The 20,961-nt window shown below is 33.9% G+C and overlaps 1 protein-coding gene and 1 pseudogene across 3 annotated transcripts in view; one reads left to right on the top strand and one right to left on the bottom strand.

The window, feature by feature from the left end:
• The window catches only part of Fut9 (fucosyltransferase 9), a 233,911-nt gene extending 221,346 nt beyond the window's left edge, over positions 1 to 12,565 (top strand). For all 3 annotated transcript variants that reach the window (XM_004862506.4, XM_087187966.1, XM_087187967.1), the window contains one exon: positions 160 to 12,565. In XM_004862506.4, coding sequence (XP_004862563.1) covers positions 168 to 1,247 — 1,080 coding nt within the window. In that variant the 5' untranslated portion in view covers positions 160 to 167 and the 3' untranslated portion in view covers positions 1,248 to 12,565. The remainder of the gene's footprint in view (positions 1 to 159) is intronic.
• Positions 12,566 to 14,272: 1,707 nt separating this feature from the next.
• LOC101722502 (little elongation complex subunit 2 pseudogene) lies at positions 14,273 to 16,804 on the bottom strand (annotated as a pseudogene).
• Positions 16,805 to 20,961: the final 4,157 nt, after the last annotated feature.

Below are 20,961 nucleotides of genomic sequence, written 5' to 3'. Positions count from 1 at the left end.
AGAAATTGTTTTTCTCTTAACAATCCAATAAAACTCTGAGAAAGAAAGCAGTTCATTTTGTGATTGTGTTCTCAAACGTACCATTTGTTTCACTTAAATTATATTTGTATTTCTCTTTTTTCCTACACTTATCTTCCCTTATCTTTTCCTGTTCCACAGAAAAAATTATGACATCAACATCCAAAGGAATCCTCCGGCCATTTTTAATTGTCTGCTTTATCCTGGGCTGCTTCATGGCATGTCTGCTTATTTACATCAAGCCTACCAGCAGCTGGATCTTCAGTCCAATGGAGTCTGCCAGCTCAGTGCTGAAAATGAAAAATTTCTTCTCCTCCAAAACTGATTATTTTAATGAAACTACTATTCTGGTGTGGGTGTGGCCATTTGGGCAAACCTTTGACCTTACTTCCTGCCAAGCAATGTTCAACATCCAAGGATGTCATCTCACAACAGACCGTTCATTGTATAACAAATCACATGCAGTCTTGATACATCACCGAGACATCAGTTGGGATCTGACCAATTTACCTCAGCAAGCTAGGCCACCCTTCCAAAAATGGATTTGGATGAATTTGGAATCACCAACTCATACTCCCCAAAAGAGTGGAATTGAGCACCTGTTCAACTTGACTCTAACCTACCGCCGTGACTCAGATATCCAAGTGCCTTATGGCTTCTTGACAGTAAGCACAAACCCATTCGTGTTTGAAGTGCCAAGCAAAGAGAAGTTAGTGTGTTGGGTTGTAAGTAACTGGAACCCTGAGCATGCCAGGGTCAAGTATTACAATGAGCTAAGCAAAAGTATTGAAATCCATACCTATGGGCAAGCATTCGGAGAGTATGTGAATGATAAGAACTTGATTCCTACCATATCTGCTTGTAAATTTTATCTCTCTTTTGAAAATTCAATCCACAAAGATTACATAACAGAAAAGCTCTATAATGCTTTCTTGGCTGGCTCTGTACCTGTTGTTCTGGGACCATCCAGGGAAAACTATGAGAATTATATTCCAGCAGATTCATTCATTCATGTGGAAGATTATAACTCTCCCAGTGAGCTAGCAAAGTACCTAAAGGAAGTCGACAAAAACAATAAATTATACCTTAGTTACTTTAACTGGAGGAAGGATTTTACTGTAAATCTTCCACGATTTTGGGAGTCACATGCATGCTTGGCCTGTGATCATGTAAAAAGGCATCAAGAATATAAGTCTGTTGGTAATTTAGAGAAATGGTTTTGGAATTAATGTTTTCCATCATTTGCACGGGTAGTAAAATTTTCTTGAGGAGATATCATCCAAATATTGAGGAAAAGAAGAGAAACAATATTCTGATTTTGTATCACAATTTATTTTTATCACCCTCTCATGGGTAATGTGTATATTTTGATGGAGATGGAGAATTTAAGTGTTCAACATTACCAATCATTCCATTTGGTTTTAAATTATCCTGTATATACCTAAGTATGTGCACTGAAAAATAATTTATTCTTCACATTTTTATAGTCTGTAAGTTGATGATTCTATTGTTGTTTCTATGCTGATCAACTCTTCAATCTATTTGGACAATGAAGATACATATTTCACAATTTAAAGTATGAAACATTTTTACTAAATATTATAATCTATAATTCCAAGTTTGCATAACGTTAACAAAGGAAGAATGTTTCATAATTACATTCTAATCTATTTTGTTTCAGAATTGAACAGTGTATAACTATTTGATCTATTTTGTACCTGTTTACCACATTGGTAAAGGTAGACTTATTCGTGCAGTGAGTAAGATATGAAGCAGGCCTGTTCTATTCAGGAAGTTATTATGTTTCACGTTTATTTTCATTAAACTGACTTGTAAATGCAGTCACTTATTCTCATGGTCTTGAAGTATTCAAGAATTCTTAAATATCTAATTTGTTGTGATTTTCAGTACCTGGGAAATAATACTAATAACACTTAAAAGAATGTAGGATAGCTCTCAATCAATAATATTCATTGTGATAATAAAACAAATGATTTCCTTAAAGAACAAAAAAAGGGTACCTATAGGTATAAATTATATTTATAAATGGCACTATTTGTGTATAATTCCTAATTACTAATCAATCTAAAATATTTTTGAGGCAATATTTCAAGCAGTTTTATTTTACCTTAGAAACAAATAAATACACATAACATTCATAATATTTGAAAAATTCATCCTATCATCTGAAAGTAAATAAAATTGATAATGATATATTAAATATAATAAAGATCCATAGGAAACACACAATGCTAACCCCAAGTAGGATTCAATGAATAAGTTTTGAATGAATTAATGAATGGCATTGATAATCAAAGGATTTTTTTGTTTGCTTCAATGAAGGGACAGTTGTAGCCTGGAGATATTAATTGAAGATGATGTTTTATATACATTTTAGTAATTATACATTTATAGAACACATAACTCAGATCTTCAGAACTTTACAGAACCAACATAACCAATACAGCATGAAAGTTTTGGATAATTTATTCCTGAATTTTTATCTGCCTACAGAATTTCTCCTCCATTAGGTTAGAGAAGGGGAAATCTGGATATAAGCAAAAATATTAAGTGAGAAAAGCCAGATTTTTCAAGGAAGGCATCTTCCAAAAGAATTTCTAATGCCTTTATTCCACTCTTGCCAGATCCATCAAATTTATTAGAAGTTCAGATGGCACCCACTGGGCCCTATTTTTAGTTATTTCAATAATCCTATTACATATTGACATCAGTTGAACTCAGACTCACAATCCTGTACACCTAATAAAAAAATAGCGATAAATTTCAGTTCATTAAGAAGGAAGTATCTCCAACAATCGAGATTGCCTTGTGAGAGAATGAGTTTTCCTAACACTGGAAGGATTTGAACAAAGGAAAATTCCTGAATTGAATAGAGGATTGTCTCAGGTTCATTTCCTTTGCCATAATTATACAGGTAGATGGTGCCTTCTAGGGCCCTAACAAAGATGAAGATGAAAATATACTGTCACTGCCTTAGCTGCCTCAAAGGAGCTTACAGGGAGCAGAAAGATATAGGAAAGCTTCCTTTCACTGTTAGCCTGAATCTATGTCTATGCACATACTGCTCTCTATGGAGTTTATGAGTCACTGATCATTTAATGAAGTAAAAGGTAGCACATTTCCCAAGTTGTTTAGTTCCTTGACATGTTTCTGAGCTGCGAACTTTTTCTACTCATTTGATCTAACATAGATTAACTCTGTATTACCTCTTCTATACACACTTTATTTCTTTTGTCCAGCAAGGAATAATATGTTTTCATGGATGTCCTCATAGATAAATTAAGATCTCACTTACACTTATTTTATTGTTACAATAAACTCATAATTTACATTTATTTCTCATTTTTGTGATCAAAAATTGAAATTTAAAGAATATGTGTTCCTAATAATTTTAGAAAGTTCTTGCTTTCTCTGAAAGCTGAAAAACATTTTGCCCTACTTTTGCTAAAGTAAATAATGATTATTTCAAATTATTGAACTACATGAGGGAAATTGTCTCTATTGGTGACTATGAATTTTAGCTCTTTCTTAGATCACAACTATAATTATATGCTGATAATATGACCCAAGCCAAGGGTATAAGGGCATATCTGGTACATCTATATGTTGAAACCTCTTACCTATCCAAGAATAATAAATTTTCAAACTGCAAGTGCCAAATCAATGTGTCAACTGAACCCTTTAGTTCTAAGTCCATTGATCCTGAGTTTTAGGGCTAGAAGGAATTATAGCAAGTTTACAAACCAATTTTTTTTCCATTGAGTTAACTAGATCCAGAGATGATATTTATTTAATACATATATTCACTCATACACACACTCATAAACATCTGAATATAGTGACAGTAATTAAGATTAGAATAAAAGGGTCCTGTCTCTCCATCATTCCCACCTTATCATAGAAGTGCTTCTGAATTTCTATAAATGTGAATATCTTATTGTCATTATTTAGGGCCTGTAGGATGGTACATTCTACACAAGAACTTCAAATTTGAAGATATTCAATAAATAAAGCATAAAATTTGTTAGTTTTCCTTCTGGTTTAAATATTTTAGAAGTTGATCTTTATCAGAAGAAAACGAATTTTCACTATATTTAAGTGAAATGAAACCATAAAGAAAGTATATGGTTCTCAACAACTTCTTTAATAAATCCTGTAGGTGACAATTATTTGTGAGGACCTCTCATGTGAAAGTTATACTGATTCAACAAAATTGTCTTGCTTTTGGTTATAAAAAAATAATTTTGCCTGGGAATAAATTATGGAAATAAAAAGAAAATAGACCACTTTAAACTTTTATTTCAAAAATATATAAAAAAACATATTCTGTTCTGAATATTCAAATACTAATTATGGTAGGCTGTAATGAAAATAAATACCAAGTATTTAAATAAATAAATACCAAGAAAGACCATAACATTCACATATTTTATGACAGCCATAAATTTGACAATGTGAGGTAGAAACTTTAAAAATTATCCTAGTGGGATACCAATCAGCTTAAAATTTTCCTGTTTTCCATAAAACTCCTGATAATCAAGAAAGTAAAAACAAATTCTGGGCTCTTAGAAATCTCAGAGCATTTGAAATGTAAAGTGCCAGAATATTTTGGAATTATTTGCTAAAGTTTCTCATCTCCATTTGGAGGTTATATATGAAAAAAATAGGAACTGTGCTACTGCTATTTTTTCCTGCTTTCAAACTGATTTACATGAGTACTGAGACAACCATCTAGAAATTCTTTTTGTATAAAATAATATTTCCCAAAAAATCTTTAGGTCCTTACATAATAACTGTGTTCGATCATATTTTTTAGTTCCCTTGAGCACTGATCTTATTTAGGGGAACTTCTTAAATTATAACCCAGCTGTTAAATATAACAGACTTCAGAATCTACATGATAAGCACAGTGTCTAATACAGAAGAGGATCTCAAAAATACTTGTTGAATAAATTACTAAATTGTTAGTAGTCATGCAAAAATATTATTAATGTAGTGATAGTATCAGCTTCTTGGTACTAATTGGAGTGATATTTTATATTTATTTTATTGATCAGTTTACTGCCGGAATGCAGATGAAAATCATTACAAGCTTGTTCTTTCCTCCTGAGTTCTAAGAGCCCCCCCAAGAGAAATATCATTGCGAGAAATATTGAAAAGGATTTAGAAATTGATAACATTATATTTAAATATTAATAACACTGTTTCTAAAAGAAATTAAAATTAGTATTTAAGGAGAGTGTAAACTGCAAGCACTATGAACGTTGGATATTTATTACCAAACTATGCACAGAGAGAAATATAGTTTATTTCCTTTTTTACTCCCTAACTTCATGCTATGGTATCACAAAGAGCAATTAAGATGGTTTTGTTTTTCTGGATGTGTGTCAAACAGACACTTTTGTCATATTTTGCAAGTGGGTAAGCTTCCCTACTATCCAAGCTATTCTGTCTCTCAGTAATTCATATTCTATAGTCCATACTCATACGAGAGATATAACCTAGAAATATGAATAATGCTACTCTGAGTTATTAGTTCAACAACGTGTTATTGTGAAAAAGCCACTTAACCTCTCTGGGACTTTTTGTTGTAAGGTTCCTTCTAGCACTACTGCTCTTTAATTAATATATGGATGTATTAGAAAATGAAATTTCAATGGCTATCTCAAAATAATTTTGGGAAGTGAATATTCCAAAGAGATTTTCCTCTTTTTTTCTATATAGACATTTAAAGCATAAAACTGATTATTTAAACTAGTATATGAAAAGAACATAGTATTTGTTCTTTGTTGGAGCTTAAACTATACCAAGTGCTCAATTAGCTAACCCTCCTCCTTTTACTTCTCCCTCCCCTTCGCTCTCTGCCAATGTCTTTTGTAACATATTACTCACTGAGAACTTAATTGATTGCAGAAAAATAAGCATATATTGGGTATTGTTTTAAAATATTTTAGATTTTTGTGTATCTCCAAATTCTTATTACAATAATCTAAAAACACTTGTTGATTCAGAAATTCAGTAGAAACACTTAGAGCAACTTTCAGTGACAATAATATAGTAAAATTTGAGTAAGCCAGATTGAACACATGAAGAAAGTTTATTTTTTAACTCATGATGAATATATGTTGATACATTTTATTTACAGTAAAAATATTTTGCTTTTAAAAACCCCTTTCTAATGTCATTCTCCATTTGTCAGTATTACTGAAAGAATGGTGCATAGGTCAACAGACCTAGAATCATCAGAGGAGTTTGCTAACAATACTGATTCCCGAGTCAGCCCCATGCAATTGGAATCTCTTCATACAAGTTTTTTTTAAAATACTCTTAAAATATTTCCAAAGTTATGCTACAATATTTGGCAAACCATCCTATTATACACCAGTGGTTCTCAAATGCATATTTTTCTTGGGGACTTTCTAGATTAGCTGCTTAAGAATCTCTTGAAAGATTGTTGATAATATATGCTTCTGATTCTCTGAGTCTGAGATGAGATTTAAATTTTGTATTAAATACTGACCCCACATGGTTCTGATGACTGAATCCTACCTATTGAATAGAAAGTATTCGACACTCAAAGGTACAAGGAATTGCATTTCTTTAGTTCACTTGGAATCTTTCTAAATTCAACAGTAAAGTATTTCTCTTCTTCAAGATCCATGATATTCTTTACTGCTAGTTATTTTATGCTTGATCCTGGACTCCCTGGACTCATCAATGAACCTTATGATTTGAAGCAGGTTATTCCATTTCCAGAGATTCTTGCAAGTTGTGAGTGATTGGGAGCAGTAGTTCTTAAGTATGGATGTACAATAGAATTATATTAAGAGGGTTTTTTGTTTGTTTGTTTGTTTGTTTGTTTTTAACTGTTGATATCTAAGCCCTATCTTAGAAATCAGATTCAACTGGTTTGAGGTGGGGCTCAAAAGGTAAACAGTTTTAAAGTCTCCATAGGTAATACTGATGTAAGGTCACATATGGGAGCCACCAGTCTGCACGTGGGTGGTTCTCAGCCTGGAGGAAGTGCTAGAAGAGGTTACACAACTTAAAAAAAAAAAACTCTTTCTCTCCTTAGGTCTCTGACTGCATGTTTATATTTTGCAACACAAAAGACTGGACTAGACATTTACTAGGATCCTTTACAGGCATAAAATCGTACACTTCTGTAATCTGCTAACCCATTGTACATATTGGACAGCCTGTTTTCCAGGGTTTCAAAACTCACAACTTAAAGATAGAAAGGTAATTTTCAATTAGAATGTGAAATGAGTTGTAGCATATACCTGTTAACACAGATTTAGAATTGGACCTAAGTCTGCCATTCACTAGCTGTGTGCAAGTTACTTGACTTCTCCTGCCAGAGTTTGCACCTGTACAGTGGAGGTAACATACTCTTGCTATGCGTTCTATAAGGACAAATGAAATTGTCTTCAAGGATTAAATAAGTGTTTATTGTCTTTCTTTTCTTGAGGGTGTTTGAAATTGCACCCACAGCTCTGAACATTCTGAGCAAATGCTCTACCACTGAACTATATTCCCTCCCCCGTCTATTTTTTCTTGTTTTAAAAGTTAATTTTGAACAATCCAGACATGTATCCTCAAATTCAGGTCTAAACTTAGAAGATGTTAAGTAGGTGAGCAGGTAGCTCATTGAGAATTTAAACAAGCTAAAGAAATAATCTTCAGGAGAAGGGAAACAAATAGAGCATGAAAGCATTTATTCAAATATGTAATTATTAAGTAATGGAAGGGGTGTGGAGAGCTGGCAGCAGTGGTGAAGAGCCATTCTTTGCATTACTAAACTCATACATCATTTTTAAAAATAATTGGAATTCATATAAACCTAATTTACCCTCACTGTTATGAACAATCAGAAAATTAGTAGTCAATTTAGTTTATTATCAGTTGATATAGCCTGAGTCCCAGAAAGCAATAGTAGAAAGAGTCTCAGGGGCCATTTTATTATGTTAAGAAAATAAGACTTAGAAATATGCAACAACTTGACTTTAACCTTTACTTTAGTTGCTCTACTAGCTTAGAAACAAAACTAGTCAATGATAGTTAGAAAAGAATATCAAATCTCCATCTGCTTTTCTTCAAGCAAAAAACAAACAAAACAGATAAATGTTATTTTTAAATGCTAGGATATAAATTCAGTAAATGGGAATGTATTTGTTTAGTGGTGCAGAAATAAAATGATTGTTAGCTAGACTGTAATTAAGACTTTTCTAATTGCTAATCACCTAATAAACAGTTATGAGATGAGCAATCTGAACTGCTCATGGGCACAGTTTTTAAGCTATATTTAACTAAAACAAAAAAATAGACTTAAGGAAAAATTTTATTTTTATTTGAGAAAAACTGAATGATCTTCAAAATGATCCTTTAAAAGTAGTTTCTCAGGGCCGGGGATTTGGCTCAGTGGTTTTGTTGCCTGCTGCACAAGCACAAAGACCGGAGTTTGATCCCCGGTACCAAAAAAAAAAAAAAGTAATTTCTCATTGTGTTTCTTTAAAGAACATTGACAACATTTATTTCATTTGCATCAGTAGAAAAATTTAAAATGGAATTGTCTTTCTGAGTTCTCTGGAAACTAAATAATTTAAATTAGTGTGTATATAAAGTATGTTAAAATAAGGATTGCCGGAATTTCTTTGTGAATTTTAACCCCCATGTTTTAAGGGTGATTTGTACAGAGTATGAAACTATAGCAGTGTGTTCAGTATGTTGACTTTTTTTACACATGGTCGCATTCCACTTTGATTATTGAGGGTTTAGAAAATAGAAAAGCAGCCTTGACAGAAAGATTACCCAAGGACTCAATTAGCAACCCAAGACTATTCATTAGGTAAAAAAAACATGGACCAGGGTCACAACAGTACACCCCTCAATCTTAGATTGGCCTCGTTAGCCACTTTCAGTTCCACAGTTGAGACAATCCTGAAGGTATCATCTTTGCCCAACACCAAATTACTAGAGGTGAGTTGTCTATGGTAGTACTCATGTCTTCAGGGACAGGAAGGAGAACAGGCTTCTTACCCACTGTTTTCTTTATTTAGAGCCCTTTGAGCAAACCTAGGTTATCCAATTGTCTATGCAAAACTGGAAGCAGCATATTTTCTAGAAAACAGATCATCTATCTTGAGTATTTTATACTTTACTTAAAAATAATCCAAGGAAAATGACTATATCATACTTCAGACCACTAGATTACTTTCAATTTATAAATGATCTATATTCAAATCATTAAGAGCTATGGAAGATTAACAGGCTGCATACCATTAAAATGGGCAAAGGAAAAAATAGTAGAAATAACGGTGCATTTCTATTCTTAAATAAAATCTCAAATATTTGAGCTAATTTGATGACAGGCTTAAAATAAAATACATATAAATATTAATTTTTCCTCTATCCCTTGTTCTTGCTTTCTCTTAAAAATGGATTTGTTACGAGTTGGGGATAATAGAATAATCATGACAATGTAAAAAATAGTAGTCCTATAAAATCCCTAAGAAATAAATACTGTATGAGATAAAAGTGAGAAGTAATATTTGCATATAGAAATGCAACTAGTCAAACTTTTTGAATGAAATTGTTGTGATTATCTTCACTGTAATGATGTGGTTTATTCTATAACGCATGAATGTAGTAGGAGTCACTAAAGGGAAAAGTTAAAACAAAAACTTACAAGTCTGTACCTAGACTCAGGTTCACAAAGCTGCAGAAAAATGTGTCACCAAGAAACAAGAAAATGAGTATGAAATGGGATTGGAAGGCAAGGTGTACTTTTCACAATCTACTGTGTAATTTACTAGCATTTCTGAGCCACATATTCCTCATCTATAAGCTACAGGTGATTGACTATATTAGAATCACCAGAAAGCTCTTTATAAATGTTGATTTATTTATTAGAATTCCTAATTTCATCATATGGGCTGCCATATAGTCTTCTAGATCGTTCCTTCTACCTGATTTGTGTCTATGTCAATGCTCTATGAGCCATGAAAAAGGAGGGAAAGAATGTAATAGACAATTTCTTACAGAGCTGTGATTAAAAAGTTGCTAAAGAAATAAGCTGTAGCAAAGTTCTACAAGTGAAGACTTTGCATGCTTCCACGATCTCCTTTCCTCAAGACTGCACATATGACACACATGCCAATATATTTTTAAGTAGTTCAAATGTAACTCTGAAAAAAAGAACTTACACTCAAGTAAGGAAGTTCAAAACGATCGCTCTGAAACAAATGTGCCAGTTTTACCTAATATGTGAATTGTAAGGGTCAGTAATCCATAAACTATTTGGATGATAATTGTATGTTTTATTAATGTAATGTAATTTTGCATTATTGTATTGTCATATTTAAGCAAACTCTTTAAAATATCCTGAAACTTAATGCCAAATGTACAGTTTATTGGTTTATGTTATTTCTGGTAAGAATTTAACTGCATTGTGCTAATAGTTGTTAATGCCATTAATTTTCTGTGGGTGTATTATTGTGATGCAGACCTGATAAGTTTGTTGTAAGCACACTAATTAGTCATCTGGATTTTTATAGATAAAATCACACATTGATCAGAAATCACTTTTCTACTTATTTTTTTGTAGAGTATTTTTCCACACACAAAAGGACATGATTATTTTATATCAAACATCAGCTTTTCTTTAAAGTCTTATTTTAGTAGCCAATGCATGTTTGAAATAAGATGTTAAATATTATATTACAATATTAAGATTGTGTTTATATTAGGTGAAAAATGCATGCAATTGGTGAATCGTCCAGCTTGGGTGGGGGGGTTTATATTGCCAACACACACAGGTTCGTCTCAAACTGTGACCATGATTCACATCCTTTTAAAAGCCCTTTTTAAAGATTTAGTAAAGGGAAAATGTTATTTTTAGTGTGCATGAGCCAACAGACAATGTTGATTTGCTTTTTTACCAACTTTGGAGAATACTGCGCTAAATTTTTCCCTGAGGAAAAAAATTTGAAAATGTTGGAAACAAAATATAACAAAATCATTTGCTAGAAAATGATATAATTTACTACACAACAGCTTAATATTATGAAGCATGAAGGTGTGGAAAAGTCATCTAGCCATCTCCATCCTACAAGGCAACTTTTTTTATAATCATAAATGGTCTTTCCTTCTTTCTTTCTTTCTTCCTTTTGTTCTTCCTTCCTTCATTCATTTCTATCTATCTATCTATCTATCTATCTATCTATCTATCTATCTTTCTTACTTTCCATTGCCAAAATCAATACTACTGCAGCAGGGAAAGGGGGATACTTAAGGTCCGGTCTGCACAGCACTAACACAGAGCATTCAGACAGTGTAGATAGCCAATGTGGACGAGTGGACCTGGCCTTTTTTATTACTAACTTAAGTAACTTTTTTTAATGTGTGAAGAATATGAATTTCAGCTACAGGCATGCCTTTCCATGCTGATAATTTACAGTTGCTTTTGAATATAGCAAAAGTCACACCATTCAGTGAAAGGTGTTTTTTTGCTCTTTTTATTAGCCTTTTTTATTTAAGAAAATATACTTGTGTTTTCTAAAGTTTTTAATTCCACACAGATAATATGCACGCACCAACCACCCCTTACCCAAATGGAATGAGTCCCTGATCACAATATATTAATGCTAGAACATTGCTCTTGGTAGATTAAAACACCAATATTAGCATTTACTGGTGTTGAAAGATAATTTCATTGCTATGCTATTAAGAAGATGGCACTCTTATTTATGCATTTATTTATTTATTTAGAGAACTGGCTCCTTTCCACTCAATTTTAACAGTTGCAGTGGAGTTAATATAATATTAATAAAGGTTGACTCTAGCTGCTATTCTAAGTGAAAATCTTGTAACTGAATCTTGTATCCTTGGAGTAAAGCATATTTATATGACAAATAGCCAATCCTAACTATGTAAAGACCAACTGTACCATCCAAGATGTTGTACGTGTGTGACACTCAGCAAACCTTGATCTGGGCTCATATTTTGATACCATACTGTTCCATTCATTAATCCAATCTATAAATAACATAATATTTTATGGCAGCTAAACAAATATTTTAATAAGCCATGAAAGGCAAGATGCCATAGAAAATCTGTATATTCAGTTTTTGGAGAATTTGTGCTTTCCACAATTTAAGCTGGAGATACCATTAAAAATTTCCTTCCTTTAAAAATGTCATCACAATGTAGATTTCTCCTCATGGAGGTCTTTCTGGGCTTATGAATATATGGTGTGACTGCTATAACTTTGTGTAATTTTGTTTAGAAATTAATAGTGACTTCAGTGATCTCTGCTAAAATTCCAAGGCAGAAATAAATGTACAAAAATTTTGAGCCTGTTGTGTATAAGAAGAAATCTTTCTTCCATCATACTTCCTATATTCAGTGTAAGTACCTCACTGATTTAGCACTGGAATTATTCCCTGAATATGTAAATAATGATGTTCTATTCAGGTTTAAAAAATTCCTGTAATGTGAATATTTAAAATAAAAAATTTCAATTTAAGAGTTTGATACTTAGTGCTGATTATTTATAATGCTTACATTCAAGATCATTCACTCAGTAAGACTAATTTTCACTTACATGCAATTAAATTCCCTGGATATTTTGAATTGAAAGTTTAAAACTAAATAAATATATTTTCTAAATTATGCGTTCATTATAAATACAATGTAAAAAAAAAGAATATCCTGTATACATAGGTAAATTGTTCTGTGTCAATTTGTGGCCCTAATCCTGCATTGGTATAGTGAATTTAATGCTACCACTAGATACATGTATAATCACCCTTGTACCTATGTATGAGGAACAGGAGAATCTTTTCATTCTGCTTTCTCTTATCTGTGAAGATGTCTCATCTTGTTGTCTCAGTTTCAAAATACTCTACATACTCTCCTCAATCTGCTTATTCACACATATAGAATCAACAATAATCTAAGATCTTAAATGTACTAATCTCTTGCGGACTACTCCCTTCAGCCATATATCACTGTCTTCCAATTGCCTGCTGTTACACAACTCCCTGCAGAACCATTAACATGCAGAGTTCACTATGAGGGCATTTCAACATCTATTTCCCAATTGCATCCTTCACTCACTTTAACAACACTATTGCGAATTATGTAGCCTAAAGTAAAAAAGTGAGAGCTGGGGATTTAGCTCAGTGGTTCTGCTGCCTGCCTCACAAGTGCAAGGTCCCGAGTTCAATCCCTGATACCAAAAAAAAGTGTTTTCCTTTTTCCTACATCAAATTGACCATGAAATCTCTCTTAAATATGTCCTTTCCCATTCTCCTATTAAACCAGACATGCCTTTAATATTTTTTACCTGAAACAAAGCAATAACTTCTTAAAGTTTCAAATACTTACCCTCAACATTGCCACCAGTAAAAATACAGAAAGGATGACAAAGAATTCAATTATAGTATTTGTTAATTGATATAGTTTTTTCAGAGTATTACCTTTATTAATGTGCAATTATCATCATTTTAAAGTAGTATAAAAAACTCAAACTCAGTCAGAGACAAGGTTTAAAACACTCAATTATTTCTGGCAGTGGCAGTATTTCACCTTTTGATCTGCAGAATATGATACAACTCAAATTACTGACATAATACATAATGATAAATGCTCCTTTAAAAAAACAAATTATTTCCCTACTTACAATTTTTAGGGAAGGTCTACTATAAATATACTTCTCTTCTTTATTTCCCTGCCATGATAAAAATGAAACCATACCTAGCTCCTCCTCAGCCTTAAGGGTGAGGAGTCCACCACCCTGGGTGAGTGCAAACATTCCTCCCCTCAGCAGACACCAGGGATCAAACTCAGGACCTTGCGATTGTGAGGCATATGACAGCACCACTGAACTAAATCCCCAGGCAGCCTACACATTTGTTCAAGGTACTCTGGACTTTTAAAGGTACCAAAAAGAAAAGAAAAAATAGGAGAAGAGGAACAAAATGGAAACAAAGTCTTTGTAAATAGGGAAGGGTGGGGAAGTGAAGGGAGGGCAGGGGAATGGGGAAAAAATAAAAACCAAGATACATCACACAAAGGTACAAGATTCCAATGATGAATGTAATTGTACTGTATACCTAAAATATACCAATAAAGTTAATAGGGAAAAAAAGTGCTCCTCTCACCAACTGCTCTTTCGGGCACGCTTCCCCTCAAACTTTTCAAAATTAAACAATTGTTCCACCTGGTTTTTGTAAAATTTCATTTTCCATTTCATAGCCCTTAAGTTATTTTTCTTTCATTTGAAGCCACTCCTTCGTTTTCAACTTGCTGAGCAGGCAAACAACTGCTTCTGGTTTCCACGGAAACCGGACTTCTGCGGCTGCAGGTAGGCATTCTTGTTCCAGCAACCTTCTGTGATGGTGTAGGACTCGTGGATTTCGGTAGAAAAGTACAAGGTATCCGTCCATGATGGATGTGATATGGGATCAGGAGACCGGGGTCTAAGGGGACCCAGGGGACTGAGAGGCTGGAAGGAACACCGGGGAGGTCCCAATGTGTTTTGTGCAGATTGTACTCTGTCCTCGTAACTTTTCCATTGGAGGTTTTGTAGATCAGGAGTGAAAAATCTCATGCTGCATGAGACAACAGGTAGGACCTCTCCTGCAAGCTACTTAATTTTTTCAGAATGCGTTGGAGGATGTTAAATAAACTTGAAATCTTGAGTGCTGAAAGCTTTTCTTTTAATTCTTCAGAGGTAATTTCTTCTAAGACAAAAAGCTTTGAAGTAAATGCATCAATATGTCCAACATAAAATGAGTAGTTCAAATGCAATAAACTTTCAGTCCATAAGCTACAAGTTCACTTTCAGTCAAAGATTCCACTCAACAACAAGCTTGATATTCCGCTTTGGGTAGTACATACCCTGGAAATTGTTCTCTGATTTTCTTCCGGTTTTTACAACATGGTCTTGTTTCTATCCTCTGGACACTGCAACACATGAGTAACAACAGGTCTTGTAGGCTGAATAACTTTTAAACAAAATTTCCTTCTTTAGGAGCTAGATATTCTGATATATCTTCAACATAGTCCTGAAGTTCATATAACAATTGTCCTTTTGGCTTCTAAAATGCAGAAGGCCACCCAGATTTTGACCAGCTAGAGGGATGTAGAGGAGCAGCAGGAGGTTGCTCAGAATCAGGTGGCTGTTTAGCATTTTCTAAATTCATTAAGAGCAAGTCAGGTTCTTTTCCGGAAATTGGCTTTAAAAGTAGGGTCTACATTTTTAAAATTTGTCCAACTGGATCAAATTTTGTATATACTCAATTCATAGGTTTTTTTAAAACACACAATTCTTCAGGATTGTGAGTAATACTAATCTGGTTTCCTACAGAACCCTTTCCTGAGGAAGAATTTGGACTTGCTGGTCTAGTACTTAAATTAGAATCCAAAACAGCTGTTTTTCCATCACTACTATTTTTACACTCCTTATTAATGATTAAACAGTCTTGATCCATATCACTTGACCTGTTTCTGATGTGGCAGGCTTTTCCTTTGAACTGTCTCTGTTCTCCAGGACATTTAGTCTTTCATCATCAGGACATACCACATCTGTAGCCATATCATTTCCATCGGAGTTTTGAATTTCCTTAGAACTTTCCAATTGTGAGGCATCAGATGCCTTTAAATCATTGTCTTGCATCACAAACTTCTTGGAATTGGATACTTTTTTTCCATGTAGTCCAAGTCATTGGTCATCTTTATTTCTGCACTCTTCGGGGCCACTTTCCATACTGATGACCAGCTGTTTTTCCTTCTGTAATTGACCCATCAGAATGTGAGATAAACCTCTGGGATCAGCAGAGGGATCTCCTAGAGGTTCTGCCACAGGGGCAGCAGCTGCTTTGGGGGCTAGGAGTATATGTCATGATAGGTACTGGGCAAGTACTTTCTGGACTGGGTGACTTTGATGGTTCTGTAGCAGTTACTCCAAAAGTTTCAAGTTCTGTGGCATCATCATCAAAATCCAGATCCAAATTTTCAAGTCTCACTTTTTCAGTACTCATTAACTTCACTGGATGTGTCTATTTCAGATCTGTACTCTTCAGGTCTCTCCATAAATACTGCAGAAACTGGAACAGATGTGTTTTTGGACATCATAAATTTTAATGGAATTTCATGAAAGATTTGATTTCTGTCTCTCATTGTCATTTTCTCCTGAGGAAGTGGAAAATTAATATAAATTACTTTAATTGGTTTGGAACCTGCAACAGGTATAACTTGAACATAAACTGGAAATTCTCACTGTTTCTTGTAGTCTGGTCCATGATTATTTAATAAGGTAAATAGTGGCTGGCTAGTCAGAGCTATCTGAGGATGATATCTTGAAGCAAGCTTCTCTGCATTTGGATCTTTATTAATTTGGTCTGGGGTTTCAATGGGAGACATATTACTTTTTGAGAGCTTCAATACTGCAGGCATTCAGGGGAATACTGTTTTAACAAACTTTACATTGCCCAATGCAAGAAGGGTTTTTTCTAATTTTAATCCTTCCTCTATTCTGAACAGGAGAACCCTATTAAGCTGATGAATTCATGAAGAGTATAAAATTCTGGATACTTTTTTATTTGTTCGATGCAAGCTCTTAAAATTTTCTCTGTGAGGAAACAGGCATCATAAGGCACCATATTATAATCCTGTGCACATTTCATGCAGGATATTGAAAAAATTTTAGGAATTCAGAAACTTCTTCATTCACATATTTTTTCATATCCAAGTAATGTAAGTATTCATTTTTATTTATTCCAACACCTTTGGAATTTCAGAAATCTTTGCATATTTAACCAACAAGTCCAGATAACTCCTCTGCTCTCTCTGTTAGATAAAATACATAATTCTTTTTTTTCCTTAAATTCCTTTATTGGTACATTTTAGGTATACAATTCATTTACATTTATCATTGGGTGTTTGTACCTGTTCATGATATATCTTGGTTCTTATTTTTTCCCCATTACCTGTGCACCCTTCACCCCTCCACCCTTCCCTATTTACATAGACATCATTTCCATTTTTTTTCTTTTCTCATAGTTTTTCCTTTCCCTCTTTTCCTTTCCCCTTCTCCTCCGTTCACCCCTTAGTCTTTGGACCTTTTTCCCTATTCCAAATTATCAATTATTCATTTTAACTATTTTAACCCTTGTTTACACTACCAGTTTCTCACACTAGTGAAACTATTTGGTATTTACACATGTGTCCTATTCATTTCCCTTAAGAGTATGGCCTCCATATGCATCCATTTAACTATAAATGACTCTAGTTTTTCATTCTTTATGGCTGAGTAGTACTCCATTTTATAAAAACCTACATCTTCTTTATCCAGTTTTCAGTTGATGGGCACTTGGGCTGCTTCCAAGCTTTAGCTATTACAAACTGTGCCGCTATGAACATGGGTGCACATATATTGCTGTGGTATGATTCTTTTAATTCTTTGTGGAAAATAACCAGCAGGGGAATAGCTGGGTCAAATGGGACCTCTAGTCCTAGTTCAATGAGGTATCTCCATACTGACTTCCATAGTGGTTGCACCAATCTGCACTCCCACCGACAATGGAGAAGGGTTCATTTCTCCCAACAACACCGACAGCATTTGTTATTGGTTGATTTCTCCATAGCAGCCATTCTCTCTGAAATGAGGTGGAATCTCAGTGTTGTTTTCATCTGCATCTCTCGAATGACCAGTGATGTTGCACATTTTTTCATATATTTATTTGCTGCTTTTACTTCTTTACCTGAGAAATGCCTGTTCATTTCAGATGCCCATTTTTGATGGGGTCTTTGAATTTGGGAGGTCTGATTTTTTTTTCAGCACTTTATATATTCTAGATAGTAGTCCTTTGTCTAAGGTACAGCTGCTAAAAAATTTTTCCCGCATTGTAGGTTGTCTCTTAGCTCTCTTGGTGGTTTCTCTTGCAATGCAGAAGCTTTTTAAAAAGATGAGATCCCAGTTGTTGATTCTTTCTGCTAGCTCCCATGCTACTGAGGTTTTGTTCATAAAGTCTTTTCCTATGCCAATGTGTTCAAGAGTTCTACCTAACTTATCTTCCAGCAAGTTCAGTGTTTCTGTCTTAATATTTAGATCTTTAATCCACTTCAATATTAGTTTAGTGCATGGTGATAGGTATGGGTCTAGTTTTAATCTTTGGCAGGTTGAAATTCAATTTTTTCAACACCATTTATTAAGTAGACTATCTTTACTCCAATGATGGTGGTTAGTTCCTTTGTCAAAGATGAGGTGGCTGAGTATGTTTGCAGTTGTTTCTGCATCTTCTAATTTATTCCACTGATCCTCTGGTCTGCTTCTCTGCCAATAACATGCTTTTTTTTTTATCATAGTAGCTTTGTAGTATAGTTTCAAATTGAGGGTTGTAATACCCCCAGCCATGTCTCTGTTGTTTAGAATTGCTTTTGCTATTCTAGGTCTCTTACGGTTCCAAATGAATTTTTGGATTATTTTCTCTAGTTCTGTGAAGTATATTGTTGGAATTTCAATTGGCATTGCATTGAATCTATATAGTAGTTTTGGAAGTATGGCCATTTTCAGTATATTGGTTCTTCCTACCCAAGAACAAGGGATGTCTTTCCATTTTCTTATATCTTCCTCAATTTCCTTTTTCAAATTGCTGTAGTTTTCAGTGTAGAGGTCTTTTGCTTCCTTTGTTAGATTGATTCCTAGATATTTCATTTTTTTGGATGCTATTGTAAAAGGAATTGTTTCCCTAATTTCTCTCTCAGTGAGTCTGTTATTTGTGTACAATAAGGCTATTGTTTTTTGAGCACTGACTTTGTATCCATCTACTCTATGGAATCTGTCAATTAACTCTAGAAGTGTTTTAGCCAAGTTTTTTGGGTCTTCTATGTAAAGTATCATCTCATCAGCAAATAATGACAATTTAACTTCTTCCTTTCCTATCCTTATTCGTTTTATTTCTTTCTCTTTTCTACTTGCTGTGGCTAATGTTTCCAGAAGTATATTGAACAGGAGTGGTGACAGTGGGCATCCTTGTCTTGTTCCTGATTTTAACATGAAAGCTTTCAGTTTTTGACCATTTAGTATGATGTTGGCTGTTGGTTTTTCATAGATAGCTTTAATTAGGTTGAGATAAAGACCTTCTATTCCAATTTTCTGTAGCGTTTTTATCATGAATGGGTGTTGGATTTTTGTCTAATGCCTTTTCTGCATCTATTGAGATGATCATATGGTTTTAGTCCTTGACTATGTTAATATAGTGCATTACATTTATTGATTTGCGCATGTTGGTTGAACCATCCTTGCATCCCTGGGAAAAATCCAACTTGGTGAGGGTGTATGATCTTCTTGATGACCCTCTGTATTCTGTTTGCCAGTATCTTGTTGAGGATTTTTGCATCTATGTTCATGAGGGAGATTGGCCTGTAGTTCTCTTTTTGGGTTTGGTCTTTCCCTGGTTGTGGAATCAAAATAATACTTGTTTCTAGGAATGAATTTGGAAGCTTTGCTTCCCTTTCAATTGCCTTGATGAGTTGAAAGAGTAATAGTGATAGTTCTTCTTTAAATGTCTTGTAGAATTCAGCAGTGAAGCCATCAGGACCTGGGCTTTCCTTTGTTGGTAAAGTTTTTATTACATTTTCAATTTCACTCATTATAATTGGGGCGTTTAGAATTTCTATATCTTCTTCATTTACCTTTGGCAATTCATATGTATCTAGGAACCTGTCCATTTCTTCTGTGTTTTCCATTTTATTAGAGTACAATTTTTCAAAGTAGGTATTGATGATCCTATGGATTTCTGCTGGTTCTGTTGTGACTTCCCCTTTTTCATTCTTAATTGCATGGATTTGAGTCTTTTCTTTCCTTTTTTTGATAAGCTTGGCTAAAGGTTTATTGATTTTATTTATTCTTTAAAAAAACGAACTCTTTGATTCATTAATTTTTTTGTACCATTCTCTTAGTCTCAATTACATTGATTTCTGCTCTGATCTTTATAATTTCCTCTCTTGTGCAGGCTTTGGGTTTGTTATTCTCTTCTTTTTCTAGGAGTTTGAGGTTCTGCACTAGATTATTTATTAAGTTCTCTCCATTTCCTAATATGGATGTTCACTGCTATGAATTTCCCATGTAGAACTGCTTTTATTGTGTCCCATAGATTCCTAAATGTTGCACTGGCATCATCATTTACTTGTAGAAACTGTCTAATTTCTTCTTTAAATTCCTCTGTGACCCATTGGCTGTTCAGGGGGGTGTATTTAATTTCCATGTGTTTGTGGGAGTTTTGTGGTTTCTTATGTTATTGATCTCCAATTTTATTGCACTGTGGTCTGATAATGTACAGGGAGTAACTTCAGTTCTTTTACATTTACTTAGACATGTCCTATGAGCTAGTATGTGTTCTATTCTTTAGAATGAACTGTGTGCAGCCAAAAAGAAAGTGTATTCTGATTTTGTGGGGTGGAACACTCTGTAAACATCTATTAAGTCCGTTTGTTCAATAACTTGGTTCAGTTCTAGAGTTTCCTTGTTAACTTTTTGTCTAGATGATCTGTCTCTTTGTGATAGTGGGGTATTGAGGTCCCCAATACAACTGTATTAGTGCTTATTTGGTTTTTCATGTCCATTAATATTTGTTTTGTATAGTTGGGGGCATTCGTATTTGTACATATATATTTAGGATTGTCATCTCTTCCTCTTGGATTGTTCCTTTCACAAGGATGTAATGACCATCTTTGTCTCTCTTAATTAGTTTTGGTTTGAAATCCACTTCGTCTGCAAATAAGATTGCTACCCCTGCTTTCTTCTGGGTTCCTGTCACATGGAGAACTGTTTTCCATCCTTTTAGTTTCAGTCTATGAATTTCTTTTTGAGTTAGGTGTGTTTCTTGTATACAGCATATTGCTGGATTTTGCTTC

The sequence above is a fragment of the Heterocephalus glaber genome, unplaced genomic scaffold (genome assembly GCF_053883595.1).
Source record: "Heterocephalus glaber isolate CG9 unplaced genomic scaffold, H.glaber_assembly_v1.0 deba00001523, whole genome shotgun sequence".
NCBI classification, from domain to species: Eukaryota; Metazoa; Chordata; class Mammalia; order Rodentia; family Bathyergidae; genus Heterocephalus; species Heterocephalus glaber.
The sequence above is the reverse complement of the archived record's forward strand: the minus strand, read 5'-3'. Positions and strand labels throughout refer to the sequence as shown.